We start from the raw sequence: 20,315 nt of genomic DNA on the forward strand, positions 1-20,315 counted from the left end.
TTTGACTAGATACTGTAGTCGGCCGTTCTGCCACCAGGAGTCGAGAATCTCTTTGACTTGGTAGATGTTGTCTGCGATGATTTCAGCTTGGTTGGGAGGGTGGGTGATTCTGGGTCTGTAGAGGGAGGAAAAACAGGGTCAGAGTAGGGTTTGAGCAAGGAAATGTGAAAGGTGGGTGCAATAGTGAGGAGGTAGTTTGAGACAAAAGGTTACTGGGTTGATCTGGAAGTATATGGTGAACGGTCCTTTGTAGCAGGGACTCAGGAGATGGAGGTGGATGTCCCTGGTGGAAAGCCATACCCTGTCTTCTGCAGATAAATGGGATTGGGTAGGCAACAACGATTGGCAGCATTAGTATACCTCTGTACTGCCTGCCGGAGAAAAACATAAGCTAAGTTTCCAACCCCTTTTCGCTTTCCCTTTCCACCGTGGGCACTTCCGAGGTCTTGCGGACCATGAGAACAGGGAAGGTGGGTATCTGGTGGCCCATGGTGGATTGACTGAGATACTGGCTCCAGGTATTCTGATGTTGGTTGCAGTGCGTTCAAAGGTATTAGAAAATCTCTTGGATTTTACGATCAGTCTGACAATTTGTCTGTGGATGGCAGCTAGGATAGGCTGACAGTGGTGCCCAGGAGCCGAAAGAAAGCCGCCAGACCCTGGATGTGAACTGTAGATCCCAATCAAATACGATGTCCTCGGGGACCCTGTAGTTCCCCAATACATGGTGTAAGAGGGCTCTGGCCGTTTCGAGAGTTGTTGAGAGAACTTTCAGAGGGATTAGTTTGTATGACTTAGAAAAACGATCTGATACTACTAGAATGGTAGTATACCCTTGTGATGGGGCAGATCAGTGGCAAAGTCCACTCCTAAGTGGGTTCAGGGTCAGCGGGGAAAAGGTATCAGCTGTAGTTTTCCTCGGACAGACAGCGAGGTGTGGTGGGACAGACCGAGCAACCCTGGACATACTGGGTGATGTCCCTGGTCATATTGGGCCACCAGTACCTATGCCAGAGGAGCAAGAGGGTTTGCCTGTTGCCAAGGTGTCCTGATTCGAGGGAGGTGTGAGCACCACCTAGGAGTGAAACACTGCATCTGGTAGAGACATACATAAGGCCAGGAGGCAGTTCGGGGGATGCTGGTTCCTCAGCAGTGGCATCACAGACTTCTTCATCTAACGGCCATAGTATGGAAGCAAGGAAGACTGTAGAAGGTAGGACAAGTTCGGGAGTGTTGGTAGTAGGCTCTGGTCAATACATTCGGAAGATTTCATTGGCCTTAACGTTCTCATGACCAGGTTGATAGGTTATGTAAAAGTTGAACCACACAAAGAACAGAGACCAGCGAGCTTGGCAAGTGTTCAGGCCTTTGGTGTCACAGAGATACTGTAGGTTTTTGTGGTTTTGCTTCACAGGTGTCAATTTCTGTGAATAGTACACACATGGATGGAAGGTTTGGGGTTCACCAGACCACTGGGAGAGAATAGCACCAACTCTAGCATCAGTCGCATCGACCTCCACTATGAAGGGTTGTGTGGGATCTGGATGGTGAAGAACAGGTTCAGTACTAAACACGACTTTTAAGTGTTAAAAAAGGCTTGGCGTGTTTCAGGGGTCCTGGTGAGCGAACGCCTTTGAGAAGGGAGGTTAATGGAGGTTAATGGAACTGAGAGAATACTATAGTTCTTAATGAAACATCAGTAAAAGTTGGCGAACCCAAGACACCTTTAACACTCTTTTAGGGTCTTGGGTTCCTCCCACTGGAAGACAGCGTCCATTTTACCTCTCTCCATGCTGACACTCTCAGCGAAGATCACATACTCGAGGAAGGAGATCGAGGGTTGATGGAATTCACATTTTTCAGCTTTCAAAAATAGATGGTTCTCTCTGAGACATTGGAGGATTTTCTGGACATGAGACTGGTGTTCTGCTAGATTATGGGAGTAGATTAAGATGCTGTCTTTGGCGAAACGATGGGGGAAGTCCCTGAAGCTCTCATTCATAAAGCTTTGGAATATGGAGGGACTGTTAGCTAGGCCAAAGGGCATTACCTGGTTCTCATAGTGACCGGAGGAAGTGATGAAAGCCGTTTTCCACTCATCCCCTTCCCGGATACGGATGAGATTTTATGTGCTTCGGAGGTCAGGCTTGCTGAATATTTGTATCTCACAGAGCTTTTCCAGAGTGGCCAGGACCAGAGAAAAGGGGTAAGGGAATTTGACTGTGGCAGTGTTCAAAACTCTGTAATCTATTCAGGATCTCAGTCCTCCATTTTTCTTAGCGACAAAGAAGAAGCTGGACATGGCTGGGGAGGTTGATGGCATTGACTATGTAATCTTACATCGCCTTGTGCTCAGGACGGGAGAGGGGATAAATCCTTCCATGCGGTAGTTTGGCGTTAGGCAGCAGGTCGCTACTACAGCCCCAGGACCGATGTGGGGGTAACTGTGTGGCTCGTTCCTTGCTGAAAACGTCGAGGTGGGGAGTGTAGATGGATGGAATGGAGATGGTTGAAGAGTGAGGAGAAGTTTCTATGGTGATGGAGTGGACTGAAAGGTAGTTCCAATTCAGAGTGTGAACAGTACGGGGAGTAATGTGACCATTGGTCATACAGGCTGAACTACATCCTATGTTCTCACCGGTGCTCCAATTTATATTGGGTTGATGTTGTGCAAGCCACAGCCTGCCCAGGATGACATCAACGTTGGCTTGAGAAAGAATGAGTAGGATTAACTTTTCTTGTTGATGCTAAGACTGAATGACTACTTCCTTGGTGCGTCGGGAGATTTTGCCATTGCCCAATGATAAGTCTTGTATGGTGGTTATTTTATATTGAGTTTTGTTACGTACTATTGGGGATATGATGTTTGACGATAAAGTTTGAGGAAATGTTACCAGTTACCAGCCACTCCAGAATTCACCAGGACATGTATGAGGATGATACAAGAATTGAGCTTGTATATATGGTATTTGGGATAGATTTAGAGTAACTTTACTCATCATCAGTCGAGGCGGGCGGACATGGCAAGCCGAGATGAGATTCTCCACAGTAGAGGCAAAGTCGATTACGGATCCGTCGCAACCATTCGGCAGATTCCAGACAATAAGCATCAGTAATCCTGTGCTCTTCTGTGTCCTGTGGTGGTGATGGAGCTATAGTGGGTGAAACAGGGTAAACAAATAAAGAGAAGGGACAGGCCGAGAGGTGCTGTGACACTGATGTGTCTTAATAAAGACTCTGATGTGTTTTAATAAAGCTTTCAAGGTTGGCGTTGTCATCATAAATTACCATCTGTTTACGGATCAGGGGCTTTAAACCTTTTCGGTAAGCAAAGAGGAGGGCCACTTGATTCCAACTGTTACTAGCAGCGAGTGCTCAGAATTGCAAAGTAAATTCATGAATGGTTGAATTACCTTGTTTTAGGTTTATTACTTACGAAGAATGTGGGTTAAACAAACAGCAACTAGACTATTTACAGATTTTCTGCAAGTTTCACTAGGTTAAATTGAAGACTATTAAGCTTTTTGTTTATATTATTGTGTTTAATATGGCACCCAGATCTTTTACAGTAGAGCTTAGACTGGTACATATTGTATCTCTTTAATTGAAGGTTGAGTTGTGAGATCTGTTGTATCCACAATTTTGGCCCAATAAATAAAACTTCTATTTTGTCTGAATTTAAAAAAGTAAATTGTTTGTCATCCCTTTTTTTTTTTACATATTTCATATACTCAGTTAGCTTAAACAGTTCAGATGTTTCATCAGGTTTTGTTGAAATATATAATTGAGCATCATCTGCATAGCAGTGAAAGCTGATCCTGTGTCTTCCTATAATGTTTCCCAGGGGTAGCATGTATATTGTAACCAACAAGGACTAAATCTTGAGGCACTCCATGTTTCATTGGCCTGACTTGTGAAAGCTGTCCCTTCATATTAACAAACTGGTAATGGTCAGTTAAGTTTGACTCAAACCATTGTAAAGCTTGTCCCTGGACACACATAAAATATAAGGTGTCTATAAGAATATCATGATCGAGTGTCAACTGCAACTTTGAGGTCAAGTAAAACTTGCTTATTTTTGCTAAAGCCGTTTCCGTACTGTGATGAGGCCTGAAATCTGACTGAAACACTTTAAAAACATTGTTCATCTATGAAAAGGGGCATAATCGGACAGAAATCATTTTTTAAATAATTTTAAATAGGCCTATAATTAGCTAAGTTACTGGGATCAAGTTGTGGTTTCTAAATAAGAGGTTTAATAAAAGCCAGCTTGGAAGGGTTTGGAATGTAAATATAAAGAAGTGATAAATTAATATAAATAGAAATGACTTATACCTGAAATAGTGATTCATCTGACCACAGTTCATGTTTCCACTTTGTGATGGTCCACTTTGTGATGGTCCTTCCCAGATGCCTTTGAGCTTAAAGAAGTTAATGGCGCTTCTGGACAGTGTTAACATTGGGCTTTCTTTTGGCACAGTACAGTTTTCACTGGCATTTGTGGCTGTAACTATGTAATGTGGTACTTGATAAAGCTTTGCCAAAGCAGTCCTGAGCCCATGTGGTGATATTGCTTATAGATTAATGAGGATTCTTGGTGTCATCTAAAGGATTGGAGATCCCTTAAAAAATGCAACTTGCTCTTACAAGGAATGGCAAAATATAACAAAAGTGAATTTGGACATTTACCCTCAAGTGCACATGCCCCATTGTTGCTCTGGGGTCCTAGCTACACTCCTTCTCCTCAGCTTAAAGGGCACCTAGGATGAAAATCATTGTTTGGAAGCTATTTGGATAGAACTGTGTGTATGTATAGTGTGTCCACAGTCATATTGGGGTGATATAAATACAATAAGTCTCTTCTTTTAAATTTTGACTGTAAAATAGGATCCAAATTCCTCCCATTTTGAGGCCTATCGTAATGTGAGATAAGAGTGTGGTTTCCCTGCTTACCAAATTGACAGCTGCAAATTAACATGTCTCTGTAGCAATGAGAATATTTTATATCAACAAGACAGGATGTGTGCAAAGCAACTGGGATTAAAAGTTCTGTTAAGCCCTCTGTGATCATCAATCATCATCAAAAGTGAAAAAGAATGAGTTTTACAAGTTTAAAACTGCATGTTTGTAATGAATTACAGCGATTTTACCGTCTTTATCACCACAGCCACATGTCAGTACAATTATAAAAGAAGACTCTTTATTGTGTACATTAACATTACAAATATCAATACAGCAGTGGATATTAACATGTGTCCTGTGATATTTACCATGCAAAACAGTGCAAGTTAAATGTGGGCTCTCTCTCTCTCTCTCTCTCTCTGTGTGTGTGTGTGTGTGTGTGTGTGTGTGTGTGTGTGTGTGTGTGTGTGTGTGTGTGTGTGTGTGCGTGTGTGTGTGTGTGTGTGTGTGTGTGAACTTTGTAATGACTTTGTGTGTGACACATTGTGGCAGAAAAGCTTCAATTAACTCCACTACCAATACATCAAACAACCATTGGGAAAGTTCTTGATGTAGCATTTCTCACAAACTTTACATTTGAGGGTGTTTTAAGATGAAACTTTACAGACAAAAAAAGACTTCTCCTAAATCTTGAAAAAGGGGTAAAATATGGGCCCTTTTAAATGTTCTGTAACTGATAGGTTTTAGTTTTGGATGATCAGGATGATAGCTGGTAAACAAATGTTTGACATCATATCTGTTTCCATATTGCGTATTGAGTATTGTAATAAAAAGAAATAATAATTATAATCTATGATCCGTTCTTCTTCTTCTTGTTATTATTACTATTATTGTTGTTATTATTAATAATATATATATATATATATATATATATATATATATATATATATATATATATATATATATATATATATATATATATATCTTTTTTGCAGTTCTATTTAAGTCTTGGAGGTGCCATTTTTATCTTTAAAAGTTTTTCATCCCATTTCCATGTTCTTTGTGTCTAGAGAGGCTCAGCAGTTTGTGGATAAATTTGAAGGTGCTTTGGGCAAAGGGAAAGGCAGAAAGCTGTATGCCTACAAAGTTATGATGATGAAGGTAAGAATATGTAAATCTCAGCATTTTGCAATTGTTATTATTTCTGTTGAAAACAAAACAATCCTGTTTTAACAGATCGAAAACACCACTCGTGTTTTCTTGAAAAATGTAAAAATCTAATACCTTGCAACATTCTAATTTTCCTGGCATGCTTTGTGTCTCATCATATAGAAATGGATAAAGTTTAAAAGGGATTTTGAAAATTTTAGAACGGCTTGCATCCCATGGGAGCGGAAAATAAAGGAAGTTGAGAGTATGTACTAAAGCATTTTCCACTCACTCATATTGCACACAGGAATTCTGCACATTACTTCAAATGTCTTACTAAAGATAGAGAATGATTTCTATAAGCTGTACAGAAATAGAATCATATATAAATGTTGCAAGTAATTCTGTATTTTGAGCCTTGGCAATGTTTCATCGATTTGTAGGTCACTTTGGCTCCTCTGTTGCTTCATACTTTATTTTCCTCCGTTGGATGTATGGCATGAACTTGGTCCTCTTCAGCTTAACTTTTGGCCTGGTTGTGATACCAGAGGTAAGTGTATTGTCTTTTTTCCCCTGTACCCAACAATTAAATGATGCTGTTTTGCTTACAGTATATTTAAACATATGAACATTTCAAACAAGGTTCTCATGGGACTTCCATATGGGTCCATTCCTCGGAAAACTGTGCCGAGAGAAGACCAAGATACTGCAATGGACTATTCTGTTCTTACGGATTTCAATGTAAGATAAGCAAATATGTATGATATAATGGGGTCTAAAAGTATGAGACCGCAATTGAAAGTGAAAAGTCACAGTGTAATATGAATGTTCTTTGCCTTTTTTTTTTTTTTTGGTAATCTTTTTGACAACAGCACTCAAGATGCATGAGCTCTACAAGTTGTACTAACATCTTATGATTCATTTCTCCAACATGTTTTAAGAATCCAACAAATATCTTATGCTTCACTGCACCATTTTTTAGATAATTAGTTTTCCAATTTTACTTACTTCATTGGTGACCAACGAAGCAAGAAAATCAGAATATGAAATATTTCATTTGCTTTATTGACCTTATTCTAAAATGCGGAAGTGCGCCTGTTTTCGCGATTGTCTTAGAACATCCGTTTCAGTCGCCTATGGGAGAAATGACAAAGAATAATAAACGGCAAAAAACGGTTAAACTACTTGCTCTACAAACAAATGTTTGCATGACTATATAGACTATGTAGAATAATATAACAAGAAAATATCAGTTTGCAACATCAAACAGCGAAACGAGCAGTTTTTAATGTCTAAAAATGAATGGAAGTGAATGAGACCGGAAATCTCGTGCCAAAAAGATTCAAATGGCAGCGCCCGCTCGTCTGCGGAGAATAAGGTCAATATGCTGGCTTTCAAATAAGATTTTCAGTTTACTTATGGGTTTAAATTGGACTTTTTTTCGTCAGTCTCAAACTTTTGACCCTGTGTATATATGCTTATTTTCTTTGAAAACTGCTTGAAAGAATTGGAGAGTTACACAGTGTATGCCATATTTCTTAGTGTCTTAACATAAATACATGTTTATCCATAACTCTTTTTGATGCCTTCTGTTTAACAGGGTTACTGCAAGTACTCAGTACTTTTCTATGGCTACTATAATAACCAGAGAACCATTGGCTTCCTGAAGTTTCGTCTCCCTCTGTCCTACCTCATGGTGGGCATTGGGACCTTCGGGTATAGCCTCATGGTTGTGATCAGAACGTGAGTCCCTCTTTCATTCATTGCTAGATGTTGTAGCAATGACATGAAATGTTCTTGAGAAATATGTGATTATGAATTTCTATGCCTGTAAAAAAGAGCATAATTGTTGTCCCTCAGTGACAAAAGGTTTTATAGGTAGAAAACAGTTAATTGTCTTTGATTCTATATCCGAGATAATTAAACCGATTAATTGTGTGATTGTATTAGACAGCTGATACAGAAAACATAATACATACTTGATTTTAAAGGTGAAGTGTTTAATTACTGGAAATAAGCTTAATGGTGTTTTCAACCTGCTTCTACTTCATAGTAACAACAAATAAAGTTTGAATTTTTTAATTACAAAAAGTAAAGTCAGTGAACTGGACAGATATTCACAATTTTGAACACATAAAAGTAGCTTGCTCTATGATAATAACAATCTTCCCTTCCACCCATTGAAATTAGGAGAGACTATTTTATTTTGAACAATGATGCTCATATAATGTTTTCGAAGTGTTCAAATCAGTCTACGTTCATCTCTTTAGCTCAAATCGGGACAGCAGACATTGTAAGTCTACTCTTTTATAAACACCTCACCTTTAAAATGAAATCTTCACTCCAGTCAGCATAGCAGTACGATTGTGTGATTTATTAGTATTATTAAACCCTTGTTGTTATTTTGAATGCAATTGGAAATTGCGCTTCTGTTATCCTGCCGGCGAGAATGGATTCTCTACAAGTGTTGAATAAAGTCCACTCTCGCTGTTAGGATGGCTAAAAACGCAGATGTGGGGGGAGGGGACGGAGAAGACAATGAGTTCACCTTTGCCTGGAAGATGTTCACCAGCTGGGATTATCTTATTGGGAACGCTGAGACAGCTGACAATAAATACGCCTCCATCACCACCAGCTTCAAAGTATGTGCTTATGTGCATTTGTGGAAATGATTGGGTAGGTGTTCATGTATGTGTGCTGACCACAGCAGTTTTTTTCACAGTGTTGTGGTTATTTCAGACATCTGAGAAGGTCAACTCTCTAAAAGACAAAGATTTATGAATATATATATATATATATATATATATCCTAAATGCTCTGTAGTTCCACTATGTGTTTTTCTCAGTTGAGATGTTCTAATGCATTCTACAGGAATCCATTGTGGATGAGCAGGAGAACCAAAAGGATGAAAACATTCATCTGAGAAGATTCTTACGTGTCCTAGCCAACTTTCTCATCACCTGTACATTGGGTGGAAGTGGCTATCTCATCTATTTTGTAGTCAAACGCTCTCAAGAGTTTCAAAACATGGACAACCTCTCATGGTATGAGAAGAATGAGGTAAAGATATACACGTCCAGATTTAATATCTTTTCTTGATCTGATATTTTTATTTTTTGCATTGACAAAAACTGATATGCATTTATATGATTAAAATAAATTTACCTATCAATTAAAAAAAAAAAAAACATTCTAGCATCAGACTGTGCACATACACTACCTGACAAAAGTTGTCACCTCCCCAAGTTTTCGGAACAACAAATAATAACTTGACTTCCAGTGGATCATTTGGTATCAGAAATGTCTTATATGAATAGCAAAGGCCTCTAGATTATGCTTATGTTACTAAAATCAAATATGATCATGCCTTGATTTTTAATGATTTATAAAATATGATCATGCCTTGATTTTTAATGATTTCATTAAGGACAGTAAGGTCTGACTTTGCTTAGGCAAAAGTCTTGTAACTTAAGAGAAATAATGTAGGGTATAAATAATAATAAAGTCATTGTGCTGTGGAAAAATAATGAATATTGTGTATGACTTCCATAAGCTTAGAGGACTGCATCCATACATCTTTGCAATGACTCAAATAACTTATTAATAAAGTCATCTGGAATGTTTGTAATGTAATAGGCAGCACAAATGTTTTGATAATTGTGATGTTGCCATCCACTCTTCAGATCTCTCGCACAACCCCCATACTGAATGTAACCCCAAACCATGATTTTTTCCTTCACCAGACTTGACTGAAATCTCTGGGAATCTTTGGTCTATGCGGATTCCAATAGATCTATTATAGTATTTATGATGTATGAGATGCAGTTCAACAGATGATTCATCAGAAAAATTTATTTTCTGCCACATTTTGTATATTATCAAATAGAAGTTATTATTTCTTGCTCTTACAAAAGGTATCGATGACAAGACTTTTGTTATATATATATATATAAGCAAACTGGATATATGATATTCAAGTTAATTTTTTTATTTCACATATATAAAATATAAAACTTTACGGTTGAATTTATATATATGTTTTAACCACCATAATTAAAATATGTAAATATATTAGCTATAATATATGTTTTATATATGTTATTTTTTAAAATTATATTTAATAAATTTGAACATAATTGCATGTATAGTGCATCCGGAAAGTATTTACTGTCGCTTCCCTTCCAACCTGACAGACCTTGAGAGGTACTGCAAAAAGGAATGGGCAAAAATTCCCAAAGACAGGTGTGCCAAGCTTGTGGCATCATATTCATTGTGACTTGAGGCTGTACCAACTATATCAACAAAGTACTAAGCAAAGGCTGTAAATACTTATTTACATGTGATGTCAGGATTGTATTTATAATAAATTTGCAACAATTTCAAAAAATCTTTTTTCACATTGTCATCATGGGGTATTATGTGTAGATTTTTAAGGAAATCAATGAATTTAATCCATTTTGGAATATGGCTGTAACATAATAAATGTGGAAAAAGTGAAGCGCTATGAATACTTTATGGATGCACTGTATTTGTCAACCCAGACTCTCTGAAAATTTAGTCCAGCGGACGTTTCTGGAGACCGCGAAATACGTCCCGGGAGGTAAAAATGGCTGCATTTAATTTTTTTAAGCGTATGCTACGGGGCGGTGTGACGCCGTTCCCTTTCGCACTTGCCGGCTGACCGCTTACCTCCGTGTGGAGGGCTTTCCCGCTGCAGTCAGTTTGTCCGCTCAGCTCAGCGTTTGCGTTGGCGGACTTCAGATACAGAGAGGAGGAGTTGACAAAGGCGTTCGAGTCCGGGGAAGAGTGGTTCCAGAAACCAGGTAAGACAAAAACAGAATCCAAAAAATAAAGCGAACGAGTTCATAACAGGGTGAGAACACGGTGAAATCCGAAAACGTGGTAAAAAAAAACAACAAAAAAAAAAACAGACGAGGGTTTTTCTTTTTCTAGATGGCTTTTATAAAATGTTGCTCGGGTTTAGGGAAGTGAGCGGGCGGGCAGGTCAATCGGTAAAACTGGCTGGGTTCAGGGAAGGAGAAGGGTGGTTCAGCCGATTGGCTGGTCGCACAGTCAATCATTTGCTCAGTGAGACAGAGGCCTCTGGTGGGTTGACGCGAGAACAGCGCAGGCGCGAACGGCACTTACAAGAGACTTTCGAGATACGAAAAAGTGCACACAGCGGCCTCTAGCGGATTCGCGAAAACAAAAACTGCACAAATACGAACCTCCCGAGATGTATTTCGCGGTCTCCAGAAACGTCTGCTGGACTACGTTTTCAGAATAAGCCTGGGTTGGTATTTGTAATCCCAAAGGTTGAATAAAATTAATATGTAGGTGACAATTTTTGCAATATTTTCAAATAAATGTTGTATATATGGCCTCTATAATAAAAATACAAATATGAAATTGTATTTTATATATGTGATTTGCTTATATATTTATATGCATCATTTGTCTATATGTGTTGGATTCAAATCCAAACACCTTTCAAAACTTATAAAATACATTTTTTAAAAGGTTGGTTTGTTTCAACACAAATTTGTGGAAAATATGGACAAGCCCAATAATTTTGATTAAATTTTACTATATAAGAAAATTTATATTAAAAAAAAATGTATCCGAGTTGGCTGGCTCTGTCCATTTTACACAATTTTGGTTGATACAATCCAGCATATTTTAGATTGATACTAGTTCACATGTAATATGTACACTGATGTGTGATGTAATAACAATAATTTTTTATTTCAGCTTGAGATCATCATGTCTCTGTTGGGACTGGTGGGTCCAATGCTCTTTGAGACCATCGCAGAGTTGGAGGAGTACCATCCACGTATCGCTCTCAAGTGGCAACTTGGACGTATATTTGCACTCTTTCTTGGCAATCTCTACACATTTTTGCTGGCTCTGTTTGATGAGGTCAATGCAAAAGTAGGTTTTATAACAATAACATCACTTATTTGCTGTCCATGCAAAGTAGTGAAAATTAGATTTTTTTAACTGTCCAAATATATTTTTGCTTAAAGCTTGAAGAAGAGGAGTCTATAAAAAATGCCAGCATTTGGTTCTTGAAGGAGTACTATGCCAACTACACAGCCAACAACCCAAATGACACAGGCACTCCACCTCCTATCAACCCAGCGGATGCCATCAGAGGCCCATGCTGGGAAACCACAGTGGGAGTAGTATGTGTCTTGAGTTAATTGTCCAGCACAAAGAGACAGCAGAATCATCTATTAAGTATATAGTGAATAATTGACAAGGCAGATTGTTTGCATATTTGTAGTGCCTTTTTTATTAATGGTCAAAATAAAAGCTTTTAATCATTCCCACCCTATCATTAGGAGTTTGTGAAGCTGACTATATCAGATATACAGGTGACATATCTGACCATCCTCATCGGTGATTTCTTGAGAGCGTTCATTGTACGTTTCCTGAACTATTGCTGGTGCTGGGATCTGGAAGCCGGATGGGTAAACTTTTTATATAAGATTATCACTTGTCTAATCTTAAGGTTTTGATGATTAACAGCTTTTTTATGTTTGTTTGTTTGCTTCTCAGCCTTCCTATGGTGAATTTGACATAAGCGGCAATGTGCTTGGTTTGGTATTTAACCAAGGAATGATCTGGTAGGAACAAAATTACATAGATTTTGGTACAATACTTAGTTTTATGCACAATACACTTCTTTCTGTTTGAATATTATGCATAAAACATTTAAGATCTAGTGAAAATAATTTGCTGGTTATTCAATGCTGAATAGGCAATCCTTTTTACTAAATTATCTGAAACTATTTGCATTGAATATGCACTGTAGGTATCTTAAACCTTAAAGTATTTGTAAAACATATATAATATGTCATCAAAAGAGTATAGTTCACCTAATAACTTTAATTGGGTTATTAATTACGTAGCTTTATGTAACTGCAACCCACTTGTATTCTGATGATTTGCCCATCTTCAGAATGCAAATGAAAATATTTTGGAGGAAATTCAAGAGCTCCCACATCCTCTATTGTCAGCAATAGTCCTGACTTGTTCAAAGTCAAGAAAGATACCAAAATGTGATCTCTGTGGTTCAATAAAGCTGAAAATACTTTTGTGTGCACAAAAATAATGAATTCATTCCATGGCTTCTTCTCCTCAGTGTAAGAATACACTGATGTATACCTCCGATGCCTGTGCACAACTTAATCAGTTTGAAATAAATCACAAGTGTATGCGAGGTATACATGATCAGTTTGAATGAGCATGACACACATACAGAACATAGTACTTCCAATTAAAAACCACTGACAATGTATGCTTTGTTTGAGGATGCTTTTTGGTATTTGTCTGAGCTTTGAATGGGTTGGGACTGTTGCTGTCTTTAGAAAATGAGGGAGCCCTCAGGTTTAATTTAAAATATCTTAATTTGTGTTTTGATGATGAACAAAGGTGTCATGGGTTTGGAATGACATGAATGCAGAGGTGGGTAGAGTATACAAAATCTGTACACAAGTAAAAGTAAAAGGAACAATCCTAAAAGTTAAAATACAATCGAAAAGTTACTCGAGTAACGAGTAAAAAGTATCTGATGAAAAAATTACTAATTTAAATAGTTATTAGTTACTTTTTGTAACTACTAATAAAAATTACTTATAATTTAGGGGGGTTAATAATCCTGACTTCAACTGAGTATATATATATATATATATATATATATATATATATATATATATATATATATATATATATATATGTGTGTGTGTGTGTGTGTGTGCGCGTGTGTGAGTGTGTGTGTATTTGTGTGTGTGTGTGTGTGTGTGTGTGTGTGTGTGTGTGTGTGTGTGTGTAATGTTTTTTAAAAGAAAAGTTTTGTCGAATTTAAAAGTGCACCTTTACAGCAATATTTTCCTTGTTTTGACAAATAAAAAATTTATGGCTAAGAAATAGCTATTTGGTGTGGTCAGAGATAAATTTGGTAAACCCTTAATTTTGAGCCCTGAAAAGTCATGTGAAATAACAACTAATTGCATTGCGACAACCCATTTGCTCATGCACACTGAGAAAGCTAATACACAATACACACAAAAAGTAAAATGAATGAGGAGGCATGTGGACATAACACAACATCTAAATCAAGTAATTGTAGTATGTCAAAGTCAAATTCATGCATATAAAATATATTTTCCAAGCAAGAAAATTGTGGCTAGTGAAAATGGTAAATGGCTTGTAATGTTGGAACCCTACTAGAAACAGTGGCTGGTGATCAAAAAAGTTAATGTCAAATTAACATTGGGATAATTTTCACACATACCACTACAATTTTTTTTTTGTTTTGTTTTTTTCAGGTTAGAGCTGGAATTCATGTATATGTTGCGATGTCAGTTTGATGTACAGCGTGCATCTCAATATTAAACTACTCTTATTGACATCTTAGAGTGAAAACATAGACTGAACTTGGGGCAGCGGACTCGAACCAAAAGAGGGAGACGTGTCTCCATAGCAACCTCTCGCGACACAACCTCTCCAATGTGGAGCCTCGTGATATTTGCAAACAAGTCATATAAATCCTATTTATTATCATTTGACAGTTACGAAAGAACACCGCCAAATGTAGTGAAGTAAAAGTTATGATTTTTTTTCTAATAATTTACTTGAGTAAAAATTAACATTTTAAATGTACTCAAAAAGTACACCGCTACCCAAAGAAAAGTACTTATTTACTTTGTTAAATGTATAACAAAGTAAATTTAATTAATTACTACCCACCTGTGCATGTGTGAATAACTGATACCATAATTAATGCCATATTGGGTGAACTAACCCTTTAATGTGATAAGAACCATTTAGGTGTACTTAAATGAATGTGCATCCATGGCTCATTTTTGTCCTCATATGTACACTTTTAAAATGTAACCAAACAAGAATAAGCTACCTAACACTTCTTTACCTGAATATTTATAAAGCTGTTTTCTGTGTTTGTCAGGATGGGGGCATTCTATGCTCCCGGTCTTGTAGGCATCAATGTTCTGCGGCTCCTTTCATCTATGTACTATCAATGCTGGGCTGTAATGGCCTGTAATGTCCCACATGAGAGGGTCTTTAAAGCTTCTAAATCCAATAACTTCTACATGGGCCTGTTATTGCTCATCCTCTTTCTGAGTCTCCTACCTGTGGTTTACACCATTATGTCTTTGCCACCATCTTTTGATTGTGGACCTTTCAGGTACTAAAAGCATACTATAATAGCCCAAAATAACTTATATTATGAACATTTATTCATAACTGTTCATCCTGTTACTGTAGTGGAAAGGAAAGAATGTTCGACGTTGTTATGGAGACCATTGATCTGGATCTACCAGCATTTATGGGGACTCTCTTTGGATATGTCGCAAACCCGGGACTCGTTATATCTGCAGTACTTCTCATGGTGTAAGTGAATTATTTAAAATGGCATGATCACATACTGCAGGTAGGGATGAGTGGGTAGCACTGACATTTTTTTTTTTTTTTTGCAGCAACTAAGTTCCCTAGTTCAAATCCTGATTGTGCCAGAACATATTTCTTTATGGGGTTTCATGTATTTGATCACATGTTAATATCACATACAAAATAAGTGAAATTTGCAGTTTTTAAACATTCTATTGTAAAGCTTTTATTTCCCCTTTTTTGCACATGCTTTTTTCATATTTGATCATATGGGTTTCACTTGAAATGTTCAAAACAACATTTCACATGCTCAACAGGTATCACATTGGATTTGTAACATGAAGCTATGTTATAAAGCATGTATCTAAGTTACTAGATAAGAACATTTAGGGTGTGAGTGTGAAAGTGGTGGGAGTGTGAATTGTATGTTTTAGAGCAAAATGTTCAAGTACAATAAAATGTTTGTGTTATTTTACAAAACATTTTTACTGATTAATTGAAAACAGAAATTACAAAACCTCTTAAAAATCTCGCATTGGAACTCTCAGCAATTTATTGTTCTGGTTTTTGTTCTGGTCATTCCTAACTCAATCACTTACTATCCCTTGGCTCAGCCACAGCGGTATGAACCGCCAATTACTCTGGCATGTTTTGTGCAGTGAATGCCCTTCTAGCCCAGAATGTCCGCGGGGTCTTAAAAAGTATTAAAAAGTCTTAAATGGTATTTTCCAAGGTATTACATTTTGTATTAGTATGTTAAAGTTTGTCTAAATTTGATCTGCTGCTTTGTTTATTTCGTAAATAATAATAATAATTCCTTACATTTATATAGCACTCAAGACACTCAAAGCGCTTTACACATTGGGGGGGAACTCCTCATCCACCACCAGTGTGCAGCATCCACCTGGATGACAAAAAAGCAACCATAATGCACCAGACTGCATACCACTCACCGACTGATTGGTGGAGAGGAGACACAGGCTGTTTCTCAATTCCAAGAACGCAGAAAATAGACTTGCATTCTTGTGGAGACCGGTCATGCTAGATCACCTCGGAAGAACGAACTCGGGAGACCGTGAGGGCAAAGAGTGCTTCCTCTGAGAAATGAGATGCGGCGTTTTTCCAGATGGTCACACGACCCTCACGCATCTTTAACCAAAAATTATTTAAACATTACAGCATTCATACAGCGATTTATTTTTCTCCCCTTTTCACAATATATACTATGCATAAAGACTTTACAAATGTGCATTGCACAATACAAATAAAACTTATTTTAATACTAATTTCAGCAAATAAACACGCTTAAAGCGTTTCATTTAGGGAAACTCCTGAGACAAATAAGTTATATCTCTAAACTTTAATAATAAACCTATTTAATATGCTGTGCTTCCCACCACCAGTCGCAATGACTTCTGGGACTTCCAAAGCGAGTTCAGTGCTCAAGTCTGCATCGCTGCCTCGATATCAAGAACACATCCGGGAAATTTCACGCGCCCTCCTTTCTTGTGGTCTTGAGTATTGAAACTGAACTTTGACAGCTGATGATGACATCACACGAGGACGCAAGACCGCTGAAGAACGCATATTGAGAAACAGCCAGTGTGATGAAGCCAATTATTCTATGGGGATGGTTAGGAGGCCATGATGGACAGAGGCTAGTGGCCAAATTTGGTTAAACCCCTACTTTTTTGCGAAACCTTGGTTTAACGTCTTATCCGAAAGACAGCCGCACTGAGCAGCATAAAGTCCCCTTCACTATCGTGGGGTATTAGGACCCACACAGACCGCAGGTTGAGCACCCCCTTTTGGCAGCAACTTAGCTTTCCTATGTGGTTTCCCAACCAAGTACTGACCAGGTGCAGCCCTGCTTAGCTTCAGTGGGTGGCCATGTGAGAGTTGCAGAAAGCTAGCTGCCCGCTAGTTCTCTGTAAATATACTGTAAATTTTATTGTCCCCAATGTTACAGGTTGAATCCTAAAGTGGCGATGAGGCCTTAATGTTTGGGAAGTCTTAACAAGGGTCATAAAATTTTTGAATTTCAATCTTTGCTTCCTGTATACACTACCTTGTGAACACCCAGTTCTGAGAAAACCACATTCACACTAGGAGCACTAAAAGAGAACATGCAAAGTCCACACAGAAATGGCATTTTGGCAGGCAATGAATTTTTGGATAATCTGTGCTGCAAACAATCTATATAACGTTCAAATTTTTTTTCTTACAGACTGGCCATTTACTACCTGAATTCTGTGTCAGAGGCCTACAAGAACTCCAACAATGAGCTAAAAAAGAAAATGCAGATGGTTAGTAGTGTTAATGTTGGTACAGTGTTAGAGGTAACGAATTACAAGTAATGTGAGCTACGCAATAATATAAATTTTCTAAGTATAGCATTACTTAAGTTATAATAATTGAGTTACTGTTTTTAAAAATGCAATGTGAGTACCTTTTTAGTTTAATTAATTAGCTTTTAAAAAATAAATTGCTAAATTAAAATTAAAGTTGTCACAATAAATCACACAGTTAAATAGAGAATCTGTTCATTATTTGGAACGCATCGAAGAAAAGAAAAAGGTGATTGTCTCAATGGACAGGGATTTTACTTAAGACAAATAGTACAAAAGTAGCAAACATATTGCTTTAAACTTTCAATAATCTGTATATACTGTATGGCATATGGAGTCAGAAAGATCTGAGATTTTTTTAAATGTATTTTTTAAAGGTATAAAGGTGTAGGTTATACAGTGTGTTGTTAATTGCAGAGGTCCTCTATTTAAAAAAAGAAAGGAAAAAAGGTTTAAAGAGATCAAAAACTGAAAGAACTGAAAGAGATCAAGTCTCAAGCAGATAATAAAAAGTAACATAAAAGTAACTCAAAAGTAACACATTACTTACCATAAAAAAGTAACTAGTGCAAGTAGTTAATTTTTGTAATACAGTATTGTAATGCATTACTTTCTTAAGTAACTTTCCCCAACACTATGTTGGCATACACAAAAAATTCATGAAAGGTGTTAGATGACAGCAATTAGTCACAATCTTTAAATCTTTATATTACTTTCTAGGCAAGAGATGAGGAGAAGAACAGACGGAACAACAAAGACAGCACTAACCAAGTGATGAAAGACCTAGAGGATCTGCTTCCCAATCGCCCTCCAACGCCTCCTTCTCCTCGAGAGAATATCGCAGGTGAGCATTACATTGAATGTTATAATACTGGATATGTTTTTTTTTTTATTTATTAAATATATTTAGCTGTTTTCTAAAAAAAAAAAAAAAAAAAAAAAATTACCTTTTTAAACTGTAAAATAGTCTAATGCTTATTTAGATATTAAACATGTTTTACCTATGAATGATGAAAACACCTCGTTCAATTTGTCACTTGTTTCCTCAGAAAAAAACCAGGGCCAGGGTGGAAAATCTGCAAAAGTTAAACCAGGCACAGCTGGCGGTGTGCATCTGCAGAAAGATGTGTCACTCGCATCAGCCAATCCTAATGCACGGGGGCCTGTGACACGAGCGCCAGGCCCCAGGGGTCCTGGACCTCTACCTGGCCAACCAGGGGCAGGTAGGGGTCAAGGTCCACCCCCTAGACGGCAGTGATGTGTGATATTATTTGTTGTATCCTGTTTGTCTGTACACAATTTTTTTTTCTAGAGAAAGTAATATTTAAAATGATTTAATACATGCTGTTAAACACCTCAGAAAAACGTAAACAATTTATATCACACTTTCGTAACACTTTATTTTCATGGACCATTTGAGTGTTATTAGACTGTCTGCTTAATATCTGTTGACTCTGCTCCTTTAACAGACATTTACCTGACTAGAAGAAACTTTGCAGGTACATGTCAATTTACAGTACACTAAACCTAATTCTGACTCCTAACCCAACCAGCAGTCTACTTATAAACTAATGAGAATTAGTCGGCATGTAGATGTAATGTAACTTAATTCAACAAATGAACCATCAAAATAAAGTGTGACCTACACTTTTCCTACTGTAAATTGAATATCACATACATACGGTAGCCCCAAAAAAAATTTGGACCCTCAGTCCTATATAAAAATGTTTGAATTTAATTGCATTAGATATTGACTAAAACATTAATTGACATCCTTTCTCAAAAAGTCTCATCTTTAACTTTACTGAGCAATTTTGCAGTGACTATCTGACTAAACTGTGTGATTTTAAAGATATATATTCAGGTTATTAAGTGAACTATGAACATATTTTACTAACACTGAAAATCCAGTTGTCAAAATATATTATGTCTTCATAACAAGGAGTACATTTGTTGTGTTAGCATTTTACACACGCACACGCACACGCACACACACACACACACACACACACACACACACACCATAGGTTTCCCATAAATTAGAAAATTTATAACTGTATATACAAACTGTATACTCTAACCCCCACAAGCCTACCCATAAATCCAACCCTCACAAAACAATTGGCATTTTTACATAATAAATATTTAATTCAGTTGGATTTATGTGCTACTTTCTTCATAGGGACCAAAAATGTTCTCACATGGTCTAAATTTACTAGTATATTTAAACTTGTGGAGACATTTGGTCAACACATTGTGAGGAATACAAAATACACACAAACACACACACAAAACAGTTTGCTTCTTGAGTGGGCATTTTTCTTTCATAATAAATGCTTGAGATTCAGCTGTCTAATGAAGTGACATTTATGTTTTTTAATTGTGTCTTAAGTGTCTAAATGCTCTTTGTGGCTGCTGTACTGTATGTGTTATATCATGCATAGAAATAAATTCACTACACTACATGTACCTGGTGTATTACTGAACTTACAATGGATTGTT

The 20,315-nt window shown here is 37.2% G+C and overlaps 1 protein-coding gene across 1 annotated transcript in view; it reads left to right on the plus strand.

Annotated features, from left to right (window-relative positions):
- The window catches only part of tmc2a (transmembrane channel-like 2a), a 30,413-nt gene extending 10,778 nt beyond the window's left edge, over positions 1-19,635 (plus strand). Inside the window, 16 exon segments of the mRNA NM_001302237.1 lie at positions 5,973-6,063; positions 6,235-6,316; positions 6,495-6,601; positions 6,694-6,792; positions 7,652-7,794; positions 8,546-8,693; positions 8,923-9,111; positions 11,803-11,982; positions 12,078-12,236; positions 12,396-12,524; positions 12,613-12,680; positions 15,023-15,262; positions 15,343-15,468; positions 17,693-17,771; positions 18,534-18,657; positions 18,863-19,635. Coding sequence (NP_001289166.1) covers positions 5,973-6,063; positions 6,235-6,316; positions 6,495-6,601; positions 6,694-6,792; positions 7,652-7,794; positions 8,546-8,693; positions 8,923-9,111; positions 11,803-11,982; positions 12,078-12,236; positions 12,396-12,524; positions 12,613-12,680; positions 15,023-15,262; positions 15,343-15,468; positions 17,693-17,771; positions 18,534-18,657; positions 18,863-19,071 — 2,173 coding nt within the window. The 3' untranslated portion in view covers positions 19,072-19,635.
- The last annotated feature ends 680 nt before the right edge of the window (positions 19,636-20,315 follow it).

This window comes from Danio rerio, chromosome 5, assembly GCF_049306965.1.
Source record: "Danio rerio strain Tuebingen ecotype United States chromosome 5, GRCz12tu, whole genome shotgun sequence".
Taxonomy (NCBI): Eukaryota; Metazoa; Chordata; class Actinopteri; order Cypriniformes; family Danionidae; genus Danio; species Danio rerio.